Source organism: Erithacus rubecula (genome assembly GCF_903797595.1).
Source record: "Erithacus rubecula genome assembly, chromosome: 31".
Lineage (NCBI taxonomy): Eukaryota > Metazoa > Chordata > Aves > Passeriformes > Muscicapidae > Erithacus > Erithacus rubecula.
In genome coordinates this window covers 1213584-1232536 of record NC_136682.1, presented here as the reverse complement: position 1 = coordinate 1232536, position 18953 = coordinate 1213584, and the positions used below count along the sequence as shown (strand labels likewise).

The 18953-nt window shown below is 49.9% G+C and overlaps 1 protein-coding gene across 8 annotated transcripts in view; it reads left to right on the top strand.

The window, feature by feature from the left end:
* Nucleotides 1–18953, top strand: part of R3HDM2 (R3H domain containing 2) — a 41326-nt gene that overhangs the window by 19439 nt on the left and 2934 nt on the right. For 3 of the 8 annotated variants that reach the window (XM_079329318.1, XM_079329323.1, XM_079329322.1), the window contains exons 3-20: nt 3356–3397; nt 3845–3931; nt 4139–4265; nt 4628–4706; nt 5272–5331; nt 5468–5608; nt 6201–6309; nt 7495–7590; nt 8416–8447; nt 10147–10376; nt 12978–13135; nt 14808–14897; nt 15330–15572; nt 16052–16178; nt 16558–16793; nt 17037–17191; nt 18111–18211; nt 18783–18952. In XM_079329318.1, coding sequence (XP_079185444.1) covers nt 3356–3397; nt 3845–3931; nt 4139–4265; nt 4628–4706; nt 5272–5331; nt 5468–5608; nt 6201–6309; nt 7495–7590; nt 8416–8447; nt 10147–10376; nt 12978–13135; nt 14808–14897; nt 15330–15572; nt 16052–16178; nt 16558–16793; nt 17037–17191; nt 18111–18211; nt 18783–18952 — 2283 coding nt within the window. The remainder of the gene's footprint in view (nt 1–3355; nt 3398–3844; nt 3932–4138; nt 4266–4627; nt 4707–5271; nt 5332–5467; nt 5609–6200; nt 6310–7494; nt 7591–8415; nt 8448–10146; nt 10377–12977; nt 13136–14807; nt 14898–15329; nt 15573–16051; nt 16179–16557; nt 16794–17036; nt 17192–18110; nt 18212–18782; nt 18953) is intronic. The other 5 variants (XM_079329319.1, XM_079329324.1, XM_079329321.1 and 2 more) reach the window with 3 other exon arrangements.

Genomic DNA, 18953 nt, shown 5'->3' with positions numbered 1-18953 from the left:
TATAACATTAATATAATAATATTAATGTAATATAACATTAATATAACTATATATTATTCATATATCATTATCTGTATATATAGGTATACATATTTTATATATATAATAACCTATATTATTTAGACTTTTGACCCAATAACCCAAAACTCCCGTGACCCTCAGTGCAACACTAATTGTCCAACCAGAAATTACCTGAAATCATGGAGAAGAAGGAAGAAGAAAAAACGATAACACCCAAAATCCTCCATTTTCTCCCATACCTATTACTACATTATAGAAACCTCAAATTTAAAATCCTTCACCATGTGAAATCACACATTTCTGTTTAACTAGACACACAATTTTAATTCCATCACTTAAATTTAGAAGCTTCCTCCAAGGACTCAGGTCAGAAGCAGAGTTCAGGAATTCAGTGCCAGAAAGCACAAAAAAATCAAAATTTTTGGGATTTCTGGGTCCTCACCTGCTGCTTCCCATCCCTTCCCAATAAATCCCTGTTCAGGCTGCTCCTTTCTCTTCAGCTGAATCTGTCCTGAAATATTCCCTCAGCCTGGCAGTGGAAAATCTGAAATATTTCTGCAGTGGCATTTTTTGGCTGAGCACAAAAACATTTTCTGCCCCAAAGGGAGCAACAGCTGCAGCTTCCACATCCTGAGCCAGCAGTGCAGGGCTCTGCCTGTCCTGGGGGAATTTGGGCATTTCCAGGAGGAAATTTGACATTTCCAGGAGAAATTTGGGTATTTCCAGGAGGAATTTGGGCATTTCCAGGAGGAAATTTGACATTTCCAGGAGAAATTTGGACATTCCTAGGAAGAATTTAGACCTTCCTATAAGGAAATTTGGCATTTCCAGGGGGAATTTGGGCATTTTCAGGAAGAATTTAGACCCACTTAGGAGGATTTGTGCATTCCCAGGAGGAATTTGGGCATTCCCAGGAGGAAATTTGGCATTTCCAGGAGGAATTTGGGCATTCCTAGAAGGAATTTAGTCCTTCCTAGGATGAATTTGGGCATTTCCAGGAGGAATTTAGACCTTCCTAGGAGGAATTTGGGCATTTTCAGGAGAAATTTAGACCCACTTAGGAGGATTTGGACATTCCCAGAAGGAATTTAGACCTTCTAGGAGGAATTTGGGCATTCCCAGAAGGAATTTGGGCATTCCCAGGAGGAATTTGGGCATTCCCAGGAGGAATTTCCCCACCCTGTGCAGGCTGCTCTCTTCCTCTTTAGCTGAATCTCTCCTGCTCAGAGTGATTGAAATATTCCCTGAGCTTGGCATTGGAATATCTGAAATATTCCCTGGGGGACACTCGTGCTCTGTCCCCAGGTTCTGGTGCCAGGGCTGTCACTTCCCTCTCCCTCCTTTCTTTGATCTGAGGATGAGTTAATGACTTCATGTCAAGTGAAGGCATCCAGGGAGAGCTTGGTTTCAGGATTCTGCTTCACTATTGCTTCTGTTCAGTTAAAAATAGGCCAGGAATGTTTTGGGATTTCATTTCAAGCAATGAGGAAAAGCTCTGTGCAAGCATCATTTGGGGGTGCTGGGGTTGATTCCTGCTGCTCTGCTCTCCTGCCACCTCTGCTTGGGCAATTCCAGCTGTGGCACAGCTGCCAGATGTGCTCACAGCTGTGATTTACCAAAATGTGAGTATTGGTCTAATACTGATACTTAACAAAAGACTCTCTAACAGTTTAAAGTTAAAAAATGTGTGTTTATTCAGCAGTAGGGTGAGGTAATTCTCTAATACACAATACAAAATCACAGGAGAGTTTATTTATTTTTATAATTTTTACTTGTTATTTTTATTTATAAGGATTCAAACAAATACATATTGATAATAACAGCCCCTCCCATCCCCCTTTTCCTGTGGTAATTAGCTTGAATGGCTGTTAAGCATTGATTGATTTCTTAAATTAAGTCTGGGGTCATTTTTGTGGGGAGGGGTCATAAAAGGAGGAAGTAAGGGGAGTCTTCCTCACCATGAACTCTTGACCTTTTCTATCAGTGACAATACAAGTTATTTCTGGGTACAGTCCAGTTGTTCAGAGAATGGGATTTTTGTTGCATTGTTTTGTTTCTCACCAGTTTCATCTTTTCCCATAAGCAAACATAAAATGACAGGCAATCAATTATTTAAGTTTCAACTAACTACCTCAAGCCCAGTTTTCCTTTAACTTCTAACATTTAATTATTTTCAGCAAAGTAACTAAAATCCTGATTTTCTAAGATGAGTGTTTCACCTGCAGCTGTGCAGGGAGAGCCTGACCAGGCACTTTGGGATGGAGTGAGGGAGATTTCTGGGCTTCAGCATCTCTTACTCCCTTTTGTGTCCCCCCGTCCTGATTTGAAGGACAGGTGTCTGCCAATAAAGGCAGAAACTTCTCTTTGAAATGGAGAATGTAAACCCCCTCCCTCCAAATTATTGTAATTTTAAAATTAAGAGGCTCTCAGACAAAGATAGGGGAATTAGGAATAGCAGTTCTTTACTAGGAAAATTAAAATAGAAATACAGTATTACAAAGAACAGTCCCAACCCTGCCAGAGTCAGAATCCAAGCTGACACCCGTCAGTCAGTCAGGGTGGTGGCACAGTCCCATTCAATGGTGGCTGCATCCTCCTGCAGTGGCAGATGTGGTTCAGCTGGAGCAGTGCTCCTGGAGAAGGTGCAGTTTCCTCTGAAGGTGCAGGGATGATGTGGAAAGGTCTGGCTTTCCTCTGGAATCCAGTGGGAAGATGGATAACTTGCTGTCCAAAATCTCAGTTTTTCTTTGGGCTTGGCTCCTCCCCTGGCTGGAGCATCTCCCAGTGGGATGATGGAATTTTATCAGTCATGCACTGGGACTCAATGGCCATGAACAGGAGATATCTCCTGGAGGGAGGATGGGCTGTGGGAAGATAAAGATGATTGCCCAGCTGGTTTAAAGATGGCCCATTAGCAGATAATGTGTGCCAGGAGATCAGGGTCACTGCCATACCCAGTTTTAAACAATGACCCATTAACAGGAGATATCTCCCACAGGGATAAGAATCACTGCCACACCCAGTTTTTAACAATGACCCATTAACAGGAGATATCTCCCACAGGGATAAGAATCACTGCCACACCCAGTTTTTAACAATGGCCCATTAACAGATGATATCTCATGGATGAAGGGTGGGTCATGGGAAAGATAAAGATGATTGCCCAGCTGGTTTAAAGATGGCCCATTAGCAGATAATGTGTGCCAGGAGATCAGGGTCACTGCCAGACCTGGTTTTAACAGATGGTGACAGAATCCACATTTCTGTCCACATCAACCCAGCAATGCAGAATTCCAGGTTAAGCTCCTTTTCCTTTTCTTTCCTCTCTCCACAGAAGCGAACATCGAGCCACGGGCACGCCAGGAAAAGAGCCAAGGTAGGAGCTCTGCTGCCACCCCAAATTCCTTTGGGTTATTCTGAGCTGAGCCCTGAGCCCAGCCTGGTCCCTGCTGCTGCTCCTGAGCCTTTCCTGCCTCTGGCAGCCCCGTGCAGCAGGTGATGGTTCAGGACAGGGATTTATTCCCATGTGCTGCAGCACCAGTGCTCCTTTCTAACAGGATAAAGCTGGAATTTCTCTGTCTGCAAGTCAGAAATTAAGGCAAGGAGTTTCCCATCTAAAATCTGGTTTAAAGGCTGAAGGAATTAATTGTTCAGGGGTTCCAAGTCATGTTATCTCTGTACATTGAGGGGAATATTCCTCTTATTGAGCAGTTTAATTAGGAATGGCTCAAGTGCCTTGGCAATGCAGCTGCAAGAATTCAGGTGTGAGTTTTGGCTGAGGTGTTGTAACCATTCCCTTTTTTTTTTTTTTAACCTTTTTCAGTCTAACTCAAAGCTTAAACTGGTCAGGAGTTTGGCTGTGTGTGAGGAATCCTCGGGCCCCTTTGTGGATGGGCTGCTGGAGTCTCAGGTAAGCTCAGAATGAGACAAATTTGGAAGTGTGGAAACTCAGGAAATCCATATTTTTCTAGAAATGATCCATGTCTTGCTCTCCTTTGCCTTGGGGAACCAAAAAATTCCCACCAGAGCTGGTTGAGACCTTCCTGTTCTGCTTTTTTCAGCCACTGACTGTGGCTCAGGGAATGTCTGAGTGGCTCCAACCTTTATTTCACCCCAGGACATCATCCAGCTGCATGTGAGCTGCCCCTCAGACAAGGAAGAGGAGAAATCCACAAAAGATGGGGTGGAGAAAGAAGAAAAAGAGAAGAATAAAGAAAAAACCCCAAGGAAGATGCTCTCTCGAGGTCAGGTGCTGGTTTGAACAGGGCAGGTGCTGCTCACCTGCTCTGGGAATCCTCTGGAATTGGGGCAGGTGCTGCACAGATGTTGTACAGATGTTGCACAGATGTTGCACAGGTGCTTGGCTGGCTCTGCTGCTGCTGTGCAGGATTGTGGGGTTGATAACAATAGGGAATCCTGGAATGGTTTGGGTGGGAAGGGAGCTTAAAGCTCATCCAGTCCCAGGGTGCTCCAACCTTTTCCCTTTTCCCTTTTCCCCTTTCCTTTTTCCCCCTTTTTTTCCCTCCTTTTCCTTCTCTCTGTGCTGTCTCAGTGCTTTGTTAATTTGTTCTCCTACCATTGCTGGTTTTGTTTTTTTTTTTTTCAGATTCCAGCCAGGAATACACAGACTCCACTGGAATAGATTTGCATGAATTTTTAGTAAATACACTGAAAAAAAACCCAAGGTAGGTTCTGGTCAGTAAAACAATTCCCTGAGGGGTCTGTGGGCATTCCTGTGTCCTGGGGGATTGCAGCACCTACAAATGTTTTTGTGTTTTCCTCTTCAAAATTCCAAGAATTACCAGAGCTGGGATGATGTAGAAACTAAAAGCACAACTGTAATTTTATATCCTATTTAATTCCAAACATGGCATTGTGTGTGATGAAAAAAAGAGAAGGACAAATAATTTGTTTGAATGCAAAGAAATAATTTTGATTGCTTTAAACCCTTTTCTATAAATGTTGTCAAGTGTCAGGTTGTAAAGGAGCTGCTGCAGGAACAATCAGTGGGATTGAGGGAAAGGCTGGCAGGGGGATGGGAGTCTCCAGCAGAGCAGGGATTGAAGCACTGATATAAAAACAACCTTAAATAGGAAAAAATATTGTGTTAATTTAATATATTTGAAAATCAGGGAGTTTTTTAACCCATTTTGTTAAAATATGAAATCAGGTGTTACCAGAGTAGAGAGGAGCAGGGAATTCTGTTCCACTCTCCCTGAAGTCACATTTTAATTTTATTTTTCCTGACAGGGATAGAATGATGCTGCTGAAGTTGGAACAGGAGATCCTGGAGTTCATTAGTGATAACAAGTGAGTGATCATGGAATTTGTGTGGAGCAGGTTTGTAATGGAAAATTTGGGAATTTGGCCTCCCAGGAGAGATGCTGAGGAGACTTTTCTTGTCCACCCTGACCTGTCTGACTGTTTGACCTGTCCCCTTTCCCAGCAACCAGTTCAAGAAGTTCCCCCAGATGACCTCGTACCACCGGATGCTGCTGCACCGGGTCGCTGCTTATTTTGGGATGGATCACAATGTGGATCAGACTGGCAAGGCTGTGATCATCAACAAGACCAGTAACACACGAATGTGAGCTTCCTTTTTCCCTTTTCCCCTTTCCTGTTTTCCCCCTTTTTCCCTCTTTTCTTTTCCCCCTTTTCCCCTTTTCCATTTTCCCTCTTTTCCTTTTTTTCTCCCTTTTTCCCCTCCCTTTTTCCCTCCCTTCCTCCCCTTTTCTCCCCTTTCCCATTTTCCCCTTTTCTCCCCTTTTCCTTTTTTCCCCTTTTTCCCCCCTTTTCCCCTTTTTACCCTCTTCACCCCCTTTTTTCCACTTTCTCCCTTTCCCCCACTTTTTTTTCCCCTTCCCCCCCCCTTTCTCCCTCTTCCCTTTCTCCCTCTTCCCTTTCCCTTCCCTTTCTCACTTTCCCAAAGCCCAGGAATGCTCTGTACCAGGATAAGTTCCACACCACTTTTTTTTTTTTTTTTTTTTTTTTTCCTCATAAAAAAAAAACAATCAACCTTCTAAAGATCCTTCTCTAGAAGAACCAGAACCATGGAATAAAAAATTAGAAAAAATCCTTTTCTTTCAGCCCCTCCAGAGCTGAAATTTCACATAACAAACATCTTGGCACATCCTGGGTGTATTTTTTGTCCCTCCTAACAAGTGCTGGTTTTTTTGCAGCCCTGAGCAGAGATTCTCTGAGCACATCAAGGATGAGAAGAATGCAGAATTCCCACAGAGGTTTATCCTAAAAAGAGATGACACCAGCATGGATCGGGATGACAACCAGGTGAGGGGTGACAGTGGAGCCTTTGTGACTCCTCACAAGGCAAGAACAACTCCAAAATTCTCTTGGGTTTCCTGAAGTAACATTTAATAGAAGCTCCCAGCTCACCCAAGCAGCAGCATCTGAATTTCATGAAGATTTTCCAAATCCTATAGAAATGGGTGAAGAATTGCTGTGGGTTTTATGGGTGAACTTCTCCATACCCTGAAATCAGCTGGGGTCAGGTTTTAAGGTGGAGCCTTTTCCAAGGTTTCTTTGGGAACAGCCCTCAGGGTTCCCTGGGTGTTGTTTCCCCTCTCTCTTCCTGGGGCTTGCAGTGAGTTGTGCCCTTTCCCAGGGATCTCAGGGTCATCTTCCCAAAATCCTGGAATGGTTTGGATTGGAAAAGACCTTAAAGCTCATCCAATTCTACCCCTGCCATGGCAGGGGCACCTCCCACCATCCCAGGCTGCTCCAGGCCCCTTCCAACCTGGCTTTGGATATTTTCAGGAATCCAGGAGCAGCCACAACTTCTCTGGAAAATCCATTCCAGATCCTCATCACCCTCACAGGGATGAATTCCTTCCAAAATCCCTCCTATCCCTGTCCTTTGGCACTGGGCAGCCATTCCCTGTGTCCTCACAGTTCCTGATGAGCTGTAGGGGCAGGGCTGATGTTTTGTCTCCAGATGATCAATTAGGAATTTAGATTTAATTTGATGAGCAGCTCCTGGTTAAGGATCTCAGGCCAGGGATGGGGCACCCACAGCTTGTCTGGGCACACCCTCACAGGGAGGAATTTTTTCCCATCTAATCCCAGAGCTGTCCTGTCTGTAGGGCTGTTCCTCAATTTCAGTCAGGATCAGAAACTGCTCCTTGCAGCCAATCCCAGTTTTTGGTTTCCCTTTTGCTTCACCCTGTGGGTATGAATCCAGGAAGAAGCAGGAGCTCCAAAAAGTGACTTTTAGCTTTACCCCTTTTTCTGTTGGTGTTATTCCTGATCTCAAGCAGGGTGGTTGTGCTTGGGAATGTCCAGGAATGAACACCTGCCACATCTGGGAGCTCCATCCCTGGAGCCTGATGTCCCAAAAATCATTCTGAAAGCAGAACTGGATCCAGACTCCACATCATCCAATCCTCCCCAAAATTCCCAGCAGCTGACTGCTCCTGCTGGCAACTGCTGACCCCTGAGCTGTGTTTGTCCCTTCAGATCAGACTCCCCTTGCAGGATGGGAGAAGGAGCAAATCCATAGAAGAGCGAGAGGAGGAGTATCAGCGGGTCAGGGAGCGGATTTTTGCACGAGAGGTAAGTTTGGATCCCTCACCTGCCAGGATCCTCCTGCAGCTTGGGGCCAGAAGGTGCCCTTGAAAGTGCCAAGAGGTCAGACCTTATCATTGCCTTTTTACCAATTTCTCTGAATTTTGGGGGTGTGCCAGTCAATTCCAGTTCCCAACAAAGATATCTGAGATTCTGAGGTGGAGGAGCCACATCTCCAATCTGCCCCTTCCCTAAAATTTCCGGGAGGAATGGATGCAGAGCTGTTCCTTGCTGCCCAAAACATGATAAGTTTATGGAGTGGCATTTTTGGGGTGAGCAGAAAACCATTTCCTGCCCCAAAGGGAGCAGCAGCTGCAGCTTCCACCTCCTGAGCCAGCAGTGCAGGGCTCTGCCTGTCCTGGGGGAATTTGGGCGTTCCCAGGAGGAATTTGGGCATTCCCAGAAGGAATTTAGATCTTCCTAGGAGAAATTTGGGGAATTTCCAAAAGGAATTTAGACCTTCCTAGAAGGAATTTAGATCCTCCCAGGAGGAATTTGGGCATTCCCAGGTGAAATTTTGGGAGGGTGTTTGTCTGTCTCTGCAGTGTCCAGCTTGGTTGTTGCTTCCCAAAATCCCTGCTCTGTGCTTGGAGCAGTGTCCCACAACCCATCAGGCTCAGAGGCTGTTCTGAGGCACTCCCACCTGGAATCAGCTCCAAATTCTGCATTTAGGACATAAAACCCCATAAAAAAAACCTTTGTGTGCTCTGATTGTCCCTCTGTGCCCCAGCCCTTGGAACCACCTGGATTTGTTCTTTCTGAGTTACTGAATCTCTTTTTTTCTCTCCTGCCCATCTCTGTTCCTACTCCCAGTCTGGCCAGAATGGATTCCTCACAGACAGCAGGTGAGTGCTGCACCCTGGGCTGTCCCCAAAACCCTGCATGGCTCTAAAATTGGGATTTTCTCTCACCAGAATCTCCACAAAATGCTTGTACAGACACAGGCAGATCTGTGGGGATCTCCTGTTAATTAATTTAATTTAAAATGCTAATTAATCCACATATTTCATATTCTGTGTATTCATATATTCCATATATTTCATATCTGAAATATATTCAATATATTAATGTATTCCATGTATTCATGTATTTTATATATTCCATATATTCATATATTCTATAGATCCATATTTCACATCAGAACAAATGGTTATAATCAAATATCACCTCCCTTGCCCACAGTATTTTTAGGATGGAAAACCTCCCAGGGGAGGGGCAGAATTCACCTAATCCCAAATTAATCCACATATTTAATATATTCCATATATTGAATATATTCCATATATTGAATATATTCCATATACTGAATATATTCATATTTCACATTAGAACAAATGGATATAATCAAATATCACCTCCCTTCCCCACAGTATTTTTGGGACGGAAACCCTCCCTGGAGGGGGGCAGAATTCACCTGATCCCAAATTAGTCCATTAACATTTCACTGTCAGGGAAGAATTCCAGCAGTTTTCAAACAATTCCACCTCTTGTTCCCCACAAAATTGGGAAATCCCTGCCCAGGAATAACTTTGGGATCAGGCAAGGTTGTCCCTAATCCCTGATTATAAAAGTTTAATTTGGCAGATGTGGCTCAGCTGGAGCAGTGCTCCTGCAGAAGGTGCAGTTTCCTCTGAAGGTGCAGGGATGATGTGGAAAGGTCTGGTTTTCCTCTGGAATCCAGTGGGAAGATGGATAACTTGCTGTCCAAAATCTCAGTTTTTCTCTGGGTAGGAAAGGCTTGGCTCCTGCCCTGGCTGGAGCATCTCCCAGTGGGATGATGGAATTTTATCAGTCATGCACTGGGACTCACTGGCCATGAACAGGAGATATCTCCTGGAGGGAGGATGGGCTGTGGGAAAGATAAAGATGATTGCCCAGCTTGTTTAAAGATGGCCCATTAGCAGACAATGTGTGCCAGGAGATCAGGGGCACTGCCACACCCAGTTTTAAACAATGACCCATTAACAGGAGATATCTCCCACAGGGATAAGAATCTCTGCCACACCCAGTTTTTAACAATGGCCCATTAACAGGTGATAGCTCCTGGATGAAGGGTGGGTCATGGGAAAGATAAAGTTGATTGCCCCAGCTGGTTTAAAGTTGGCCATTAGCAGATAATATGTGCCAGGAGATAAAGATCTCTGCCACACCCAGGTTCTAACAATGGCCCATTAACAGGAGATATCTTCTGGAGGGAGGATGGGCTGTGGTAAAGATAAAGATGATTGCTCAGTTTGTTTAAATCTGACCCGTTAGTAGATAATGCGTGCCACAGAGATAAAGATCACTGCCACTCTCAGTTTTAAACAATGGCCCATTAACAGGAGATATCTGCTTTAGGGAGGATGAGCTGTGGAAAGATAAAGATGATTGCCCCAGCTGGTTTAAAATGGCCCATTAGCACGTAATATGTGCCAGGAGATCTTTGTCACTGCCACACCTGCTTTAACAGATGGTGTCAGAACACACATTTCTGGTCACATCAACCCAACACAAGCAGCAGCAGCAGCTTTGAGCCCAGTTTTCCCCTTGTCCTCTCTGCAGGGGCCCCAGGGAGGGGCTGAGAGCCTCAGGCAGCCGCCAGAGCAGCACTGAGAGCGAGCTGAAATCGCTGGAGCCGCGGCCCTGGAGCAGCACGGACTCGGAGGGCTCCAGCCGCAGCCTCAGGCCACCTGTCACCAAGGCCAGCAGCTTCAGTGGCATCTCCATCCTCACCAGGGGGGACAGCATTGGCAGCAGCAAGGGCAGCACGGCCAGCAGGAGCTCAAGGGCAGGTAGGGGCTGCACCTGGGAGGGGACAGAGGGCACCTGACAGGTTTTGTTCTCAATACTTTGAGATCATTCCCTGCCAAAGGACACCTGACAGGGATTGGGGTGAGAGGCTTGAGACAAAGGGCACCTGGAAGGGTTTGGGGTGAGGAATTGGGGCTCATTCCCTGCTAAAGGGCTTCTGATAGGGTTTGGGGAAGGGGCTGGAGCCAAAGGGCACCTGACAGGGTTTGGGGTGAGGGACTGGAGCCAAAGGACACCTGGGAGGATTTGGGGTGAGGGACTGGAGCCAAAGGGCATCTGACAGGTTTTGGGATGAGAAACTGGAGCTCTTTTCCTGCCAAAGGACACCTGGGAGGATTTGGGGTGAGGGGCTGGGGCCAAAGGGCACCTGACAGGTTTTGTTCTAAATACTTTGAGATCATTCTCTGCCAAAGGACACCTGACAGGGATTGGGTTGAGAGGCTTGAGACAAAGGGCACATGGAAGGGTTTGGGGTGAGGAATTGGGGTTCATTCCAGGCAGGTTTTGGGTTGGGAACTGGGGCTCATTCCAGGCAGGTTTTGGCCTGGGAACTGGGGCTCATTCCAGGCAGGTTTTGGCCTGGGAACTGGGGCTTGTGCTGCCCTGGTTAAAACAGGGCACGGGTACCCTGGTCTGGTTGTGCCACCTGGTTCATCACCACTTCCTCAGAACTCACCATCACCTTTCCCATCCCTTCAGCAGTTACCTGGGACAAAGGACATGTTTGCTCCCAGCTCAGATTCCCAGTTTGTGTTGTTTTCTCTCCTCTGCTGTGCCCCAAAGTTGTGCTGCCATTCCCTTCTGCTCCCAAAATCTCTCCCAACCCTGAGGATCCTCAAGATGAACCTCCTGGCTCTGTGTTTTGCTTTCCAAAGAGCAAGGCCAGGAAGAGTGTCACCCATCAGCCTTGCAGTTACCTTGTCAAGGACTCTGTAATTGGGATCTGCCCACGATGTTCTCTCTCAGTGATTCACTGAACTGCTCAGTAAACAGCAGCCTTGAGCTCCAGAGCTGCTGGGAGCCAAAGGGATTTGGCTGGAGGCAAAGGGAATTAGGAACCCAAATGTCTCTGCTGCTTCAGCTCAGTCCTTCCCCATCCATCCAGGTACCACAGAGCACAGGGGAAGTTCCCTGGGCAGTCACAGTGTTCTGGCAGCAGCTTCCCAAGGGATGTGGGCACAGGGAGGAGCAGGAGCTTTGATTTTCAACCTGAAGGGTGTTTTTGGAGGAGGCAGCCCAGCTTTTTGTCCCATTTAATCATGGGGCAGCTGAGCTGGTGGCTGTGTGCTGTCAGTGACAGAACCTGGTGTTATCTCACTGTGCTCTGTTCTCACTGCTCAGCAGCAGGTCCCAAGCCCTTGGAACCAGCATTTTTATGGGCAGGAGAGGCAGATTGGTGCTTGTAGGCAATAACAAGAATCCTTTCATGGCTGGATCCAGCAGCCAGCCTGGCTTTGAAGCCACACCTTCATCTCCCAGCTCAGAGGTGCCCACGGTGCCTCCTGGCATCCTGTTCCCATCCCAGCCCTGTGCCACCTCCAGGAGTGATTCAGGGAGTGCTGGGAGCACTTGAAGATCTGTCCCAGCATGTGCTGAGCAGAGTGAGAGAAAAGCTGCCTCTTGGCTCTTTCTGTAATTTCCCCTCCAGGTCCCCCCTGGGATCAGAACAGTTGCTTTCCAGGCTTTATGTAATGGCAAGTGATTAAAAACATCTTGGGAGAAAGGGAAGAAAAATTGCAAAGGAATTGTCACTCGAGGGGGGAAAAAACACCAAACCCACCTTCTTCCATATCCTCATGTTTATTCCATGGGGGTGGAAGTGCTTGGGACTCAGGGGCTCTTTTCCCATCCAGTCCCTGAGCAACTGGCAGTGGAATATTCCCTCCTTGGCAGAGTGTGGCTGCTGACAGAGCTCCTCAGCAGAATCCCTGGGGATCAGCTCTGGAAATGTGGGAGATCAGAGGCAGAATTGGTTAAACAGCAGCTACTGGGCATTGAGCAATGGTTGCACAACCCTTTTATTTCTGAAAGTGAGACTGGAATACTGAGGAGACACTTCCCAGCTGGGTGCCAGCAGTGTGCATCATGCCTTTCTGCCATGGGCAGGGGTTTCTTTCATCCTTTTGCTTTTCTAACTCTGCCATCTCCCAGCCTTTTCCTGGGAGAAAAGGGGCTCTGTGACCCTGAATTGGATCCCCCACTCCCCTCTGCTCAGGACAGGTAATGACAGTGTTGGTGTCCTGAGCTGGGACTGGGAACAACTCTGCAGCTCCTCGTGGTCCTGAGCTGACCCAGGTGTGCCTGGCTGCTCCCTGCTTTTGGGTGAAGAGCCTGCATCAGGCAGGTGCTGCTCTTGGCACCAGATTCCTCTTCCCTGCATGTTTGGGCAGAGGAGGAGCTGCCAGGATGAGCTTTGGTTGCTCAGTGTGTGCACCTGCCCATGGACAGACAGGAGGGAGCTCCAACCCACTGGAGTTGTCACCTGTGAGCAGAGACAATCTCTGCCTGTTTGTCCCCCTGAAAGCAGCAGTGGGGACAGGATTCCTTGTTGCCCCAGCCCTCCATGGCTCTCTGTGTTGCAGGTTTGGTGCTAGGTGCCCCTGAGGCTTGCAGCCAGTCCCCATCCTCTCAGCCCAGCCGTGGCCTCCTGCCCTGCTCAGCCCCACAGCCGCCCCCCCAGGCCCCTGGGCTCCCCCCAGCCCAGCAGCAGCCGGCCATGAGCAGCCCCATGATGTCCCAGGTGAGTCCCACAGCTGGGGGGGAGGCAGCCCAGAGGAATCCTGGGCTTCTCTGGGTTTGGGGCTTCCCACATTTGTAGCAGAGCCAGGGGAAGGTTTGGCTTTGCTGTGCCCGAGTGGTTGTGTGGATATCCCAGCTCTGCTCCCCTGGAAAAGGCTCCACAGCCCTTGGGTGAGTGGCAAACTGGAACCACTTGTCCTCAGCACCATCCTGAATGGGTGTTGTTGGATTTGAGCTCCCCAGGAGTTCTGAAGTCCTGGGGGAAGGCAGACCTGGAGCAAGGCTGGGTGTGTTCTCCAGACCATCCCCCCCTGAGCTAAATCCAAGGGATGTTCCATGTCCCAGGGCTGGAGCCCTCCAGGAAGCACCCATGGGTGACATTCCTGGGTATTTGTTCTGCTCCTGAGGCTGTGTGTGCCCAGCCCTGTCTTGCTGCAGGAGTGGGGATGGGGTGGGAACCATCCCAGTGTGGGGTTTGGGGGGCAATCCATGTGATATTGGGGTATCCATGGCCCCTTCCTGTCCCCCCTTGGTGCTGGATCCCAGCCTGCCCAGGGGCTCCTCTGGCATCACCTTGGGCTCACTCTGCAGCAAAGAGCTCCTGGAGTTACACTGGAGGGGTTCAAGATGCAGCAGGGCAGGGACAATCATCCCATGAAAAGTTGCTCCAGGTTTTCTTCTGAGGTTCCTCCAACCTGGGCTGTTCCATGATTCCCAGTGTTTTCACTAGACTGAATGAGAGGGGGGAACAACCTGGAAAAGTTTTTATCACTGCAGATAACAGGAGCAGCTCCTTGCTGGCTGTAGGAGAGGGAGGAGCTGGTACTTTTTGGGTCCTGGAGTGGTTCCAGGGTTGTGGATCTGTTTGTGGAGGATTCTGGCCCTCAAGGAATGAGCTGTCCCCCTCTGGGGTGTCAGAGCTGGACAGCAGAGTCCTTGGGTGGGATTTCATGCAGGATCACTGGGATGTGCTGGGCTTTCAGTTTGTATCTTCTACTGTCTCATCCAAGGGTTGAGGTCCTGGAAAAACTGATTTCAGTGTTTGACTGTTGGTGAAGGGTCTGGAAATGAACAGTCCCCATGTCCATGTCCCTTCTGTGTCAAATCAAAGGATCAAACCCCCATCAATGGTTCAGTGCCCAAACCACAGCATGTGGGTTTTAGTCAGGGGCTGTCACAAAGTGCTCCAGGTGACAGAGTTGGGGTCCCTGTGGAAGGTGAGTGTGCAGGAATGGCCAGGGAATGCTGGAACAGGAGGGACACGTGGCTCTTCTGCTGCTGCTGGCCCTGGGGAACTTGTGTCACCCTTCCTGCCAGGCAGGAGCTGCTTGGGGGCAGTCACTCCTCCCCAGCTCCTCAGAGCCCCCAGCTGGGCTGTGTCTGATGGGATGGATGCTGCCCTGGAATGATTTCTGTGCTTTCCCACTCCCTGCAATGCCCCTCTGTTTGCAGTTGGCTCACTTAACTAACCTTGTTGTTCCTTCTTTCTCTCCTTCATTCCTTCTCCCCATTCCTTCTCCCTCCTTTTTTTCCTTTCCCTTCTCCTTCTCCTCCTTATTCCCCTTCCCATTCCCATTCCCTTTCCCCTCCTTCCTTCTTTCTCCTCCTTTCCCTCTCCCTTTCCCTCCCATTTTTCCCTCCCTCTCCTCTCTCCATCCCTTCTCTGCCCGTAGCCGGTCCCGGCGCTGCAGCCCGTTCCGTACTCTCCAAGCTCCTGCCCCCAAGTCCTCTTGCCAGTCTCTCCACCCCAGCAGTACAACCTGGTACAAACCCCAGTTCCTCTTCTGCACTGTCTGTTGTGCTCTGTGCTGTGTTTGTGTTGTGTGAGCTTGTGCTGATCAGGTATGTCCTGGACATCACCCCACTGGGGTTGGGATTCAGGGAGCCACCCCTGCTGGAGAGATGGTTTTGGAATGAGCAAAATGGCAGCCCAGAGCTCCCCAGCTATGCCTGTGGGCTCAGCCAAGCCCCTGTGTTGTCTCCACGGGGATATTTTGGGAATGGTGTCGCCCATGGGCTGGAGTCCCCCCTGCCTGCGTGGGACCTGTGTGCCCCTCAGCTCGCATGTCCCCCTGTGCTCTGCCTCTGTGCCTCATGTCTGGGGGCTTTTTTTGGGGGGGAAGAGCTCTGCATTTCCCAGCAGAGCTGTGTCCTGCCTGCTGTTCCTCCATCCATCCTCCCTTGTTCCACCCCAGGCCGACGAGCTCAGCAGCCCCTTTGGGCAGATCAGCCTCAGCCGACAGGGCTCCACCGAGGCCCCCGACCCTTCCTCGGCGATGTTCCAGTCATCCCTCATCTCCCAGCACCCTCAGCAGCCAGGATTCATCATGGCAACCCCTGGGCAGCCCATTCCCACCTCCAGCTACTCGGCCTCGGGGCACACGGCCCCCACTCAGCAGGTGCTGCAGCCCCAGGGCTACATTCAGCCTCCCCAGCAAGTAAGGACACCAGGGGACATCCCCAGAGCTGCCAGGCCAGGGGCTGCTGGGGAGTGGGGGGTCTTTTTTTTTTTTTTTTTTTTTTCCTGCTCCATGCACTGGAGTCTGACACTCCTCAGTTAGGCACAGGATGATCCCATGTCCCTCTGAGCCCTTTTTTGGGGCTCTTTCCTGGAAACCCTGGGCCACTCCTGGCTCTCAGCAGTGGTGGAGGGACAGGGCTGACACCTCTAAGATCTCTTTGGGGTCCTGCAGGGTTTTATGACCTCTAGGATTGTCCCCTGAGCTCTTGCACTACTGTGCTGGGAAAGGCTTGGAGGTGTAGGAAGGGTTCCCTGAGGAGCCAGAGCCAAAGCCCTGGGTGGTTCCCTTCAGCAGCAGCCAGGCCAGGTGAGAGAGAAAACTGGTCCTGGGGGATCAGCTTTCTTAGTCCTGCTCCCTTCTGTGTCCTCACCACTGGGTTTTCTTGCCTCTGCTAGATTCAGGTTTCTTACTACCCCCCTGGGCAGTACCCCAACTCCAGCCAGCAATACCGACCCCTCAGTCACCCAGTGGCCTACAGCTCCCAGCGCCCCCAGCAGCTCCCCCAGCAGTCCCAGCAGCCAGGTAAGGGGGTGCACAGAGGGGAGGGGGGCAGCTTTTCCCTTTCCTGCTGCTTTTCTTGGCTCTAAGATCTCCCATGTGCTGTCTGGAGCCAGGTCGCTGTTCCCATTCTCCCTCTCTTTGCTGGACCTGCTCTTGGCTGGAAATTTGGGGTTCCTCTCTCTGCAGAGGTTGTTGTGTCCTTCCCCCTTTCCTCTGAGCTTGCTGGGGGATGGGATGGGGTGGGTTTAAGCTTCCAGGGCAATTTAAAGCTTCTTTTTGGTGCTCTAAGGGAAGCCCTTTTCCCCACTCTTTAGCAGGAGGCCAGACCCTAAATCCTAAATCTGGGGCTATTTCCTGTATCCACGTGGGAAGCTGCTCCATTGAACCCCTGTTCTGGCAGGTTTACAGCCAATGATGTCCAACCAGCAGCAAACATACCAAGGTGTGGTGGGGGTGCAGCAGGCACAGCCCCCCGGGCTCCTCAACAGCCAGAGGAACAACATGGGGGGCCAGCTGCAGAACGTGATGGGGGTACAGCAGGCACAGCCCCCTGGGCTCCTCAGCAACCAGAGGAACAACATGGGGAGCCAAATGCAAGGTCTGATGGTCCAGTACACACCACTGCCTTCATACCAGGTGAGCAAAACCTGCTGCTGAGCAGGATGGGGGGCTGGGAGGGACCCTGGCTGGGCAGGATGTGCTTTGTTCCTGTGCCTGAGGGATGGAGCCCGAAGTGGGGGTTGGATCACAGGGTGTGGCTGGGGAGGGATGTGTGGGACACACCTGGGAGGGGCTGTGTTTGGATAAGGATGCCCAGGGCTGTAAGAAAAAAAAAAGGAATTTCTTTACCTGTTACCTGCTGCTTTCCTCCCTGGCCAGGTTCCCATGGCCAGTGAGTCCCAGAACGTGGTCCAGCAGCCCTTCCAGCAGCCAGTGCTTGTTCCAGCCAGCCAGTCTGTGCAGGGGGGGCTCCAGGCTGGAGGGGTCCCCATCTACTACAGTGTCATCCCCACTGCCCAGCAGAATGGCACCAGGTAAAGCTCCAGCAGAGAAAGGGGGGCTGTGCCCACACTGGAGGTTTTGGGGTGTCCAGCAGGGCCAGGAGTCAGCCTTGATGGTCCTTGTGGGTTCCTTCCAATGTGGGAGATTGTATGGTTCTCTTTGGTGGTTCCATGGGGATCCTGTGATGGTGTTTGGTGGTTCATGATGATCCTGTGATGGTGTTTGGTGGTTCCATGATGATCCTGTGATGGTGTTTGATGGTTCCATGAGGATCCTGTGATGGTGTTTGGTGGTTCATGATGATCCTGTGATGGTGTTTGGTGGTTCATGATGATCCTGTGATGGTGTTTGGTGGTTCATGATGATCCTGTGATGGTGTTTGGTGGTTCATGATGATCCTGTGATGGTGTTTGGTGGTTCATGGTGGTTCCATGATGATCCTGTGATGGTGTTTGGTGGTTCATGATGATCCTGTGATGGTGTTTGGTGGTTCATGGTGATCCTGTGATGGTGTTTGGTGGTTCATGGTGATCCTGTGATGGTGTTTGGTGGTTCATGGTGGTTCATGGTGATCCTGTGATGGTGTTTGGTGGTTCATGGTGGTTCATGATGATCCTGTGATGGTGTTTGGTGGTTCATGGTGGTTCATGGTGATCCTGTGATGGTGTTTGGTGGTTCATGGTGGTTCATGATGATCCTGTGATGGTGTTTGGTGGTTCATGGTGGTTCCATGATGATCCTGTGATGGTGTTTGGTGGTTCATGGTGGTTCATGATGATCCTGTGATGGTATTTGGTGGTTCATGGTGGTTCATGATGATCCTGTGATCGTATTTGGTGGTTCCATGATGATCCTGTAAAGTAAAGATGGAATGACTGGGAATAACCTGTGCAGATGTCCTGGCTCTTCCTCCCCATCCCCATCCTCACCTGAGCCCTCTCTGCTCCACAGCCCATCCGTGGGGTTCCTGCAGCCTCCTGGCTCTGAGCAGTACCAGATGCCACAGTCCCCAGCACCCTGCAGCCCCCCCCAGATGCAGCAGCAGTATTCAGGTACCAGGGGCCATGGGCAGGGCTGGCATTGACCCCACAGGTGGCATCAGCCACCTCACAGCCAAGTGCCAGCTGTGCAAGGGCATTGTTTGGGAATGCCCCAAGGGGTGATCAGGGTGTGGCACTGGCATCTCCCTGCTGTGGGGGGCTGTGGGTTGGTGAGAGCAGGATGAGCTGTAGATGGGGAGGTTGGGTATTCCTGCTGGGAGAGAGCTGGTGCAGAAACTGCACTGGGATGAAGGAGGTCTGCAGCTGGTGAGCTGCAGGATCTGAGTTCTGTACCTGTGGAGATGCTCAGTGCAGTCACTGAACTGCCATCCATCAGCTTGGATTCTCTGCTCCCATTTCTCCTGGATTAAACATCAGTAGTCCCAGATGTAACCTTGGCTATCAGAGAGGAATCCCCAGAGGCTCCTGGTGGGGTTTTTCCAGAAAAAAAACCCTGGTGGGGTTTCCTGAGAAACTGTTGAGTGGCAGAGGGGAGGGTCCAGAGTGGGACTGTGGGGAAGGGTGTGCAGTGGCAGGGACAGGCAGGTTCTCTGTGTCCCACAGCACATCTGTCTGTCCCCAGGGGTGTCCCCCTCAGGCCCTGGTGTGGTGGTGATGCAGCTGAATGTCCCCAACGGCCCCCAGGCCCCCCAAAACCCCCCCGTGGTGCAGTGGAGCCACTGTAAGTACTACAGCCTGGAGCAGCGGGGGCAGAAACCAGGAGACCTCTACAGCCCTGACACCAGTGCTCAGG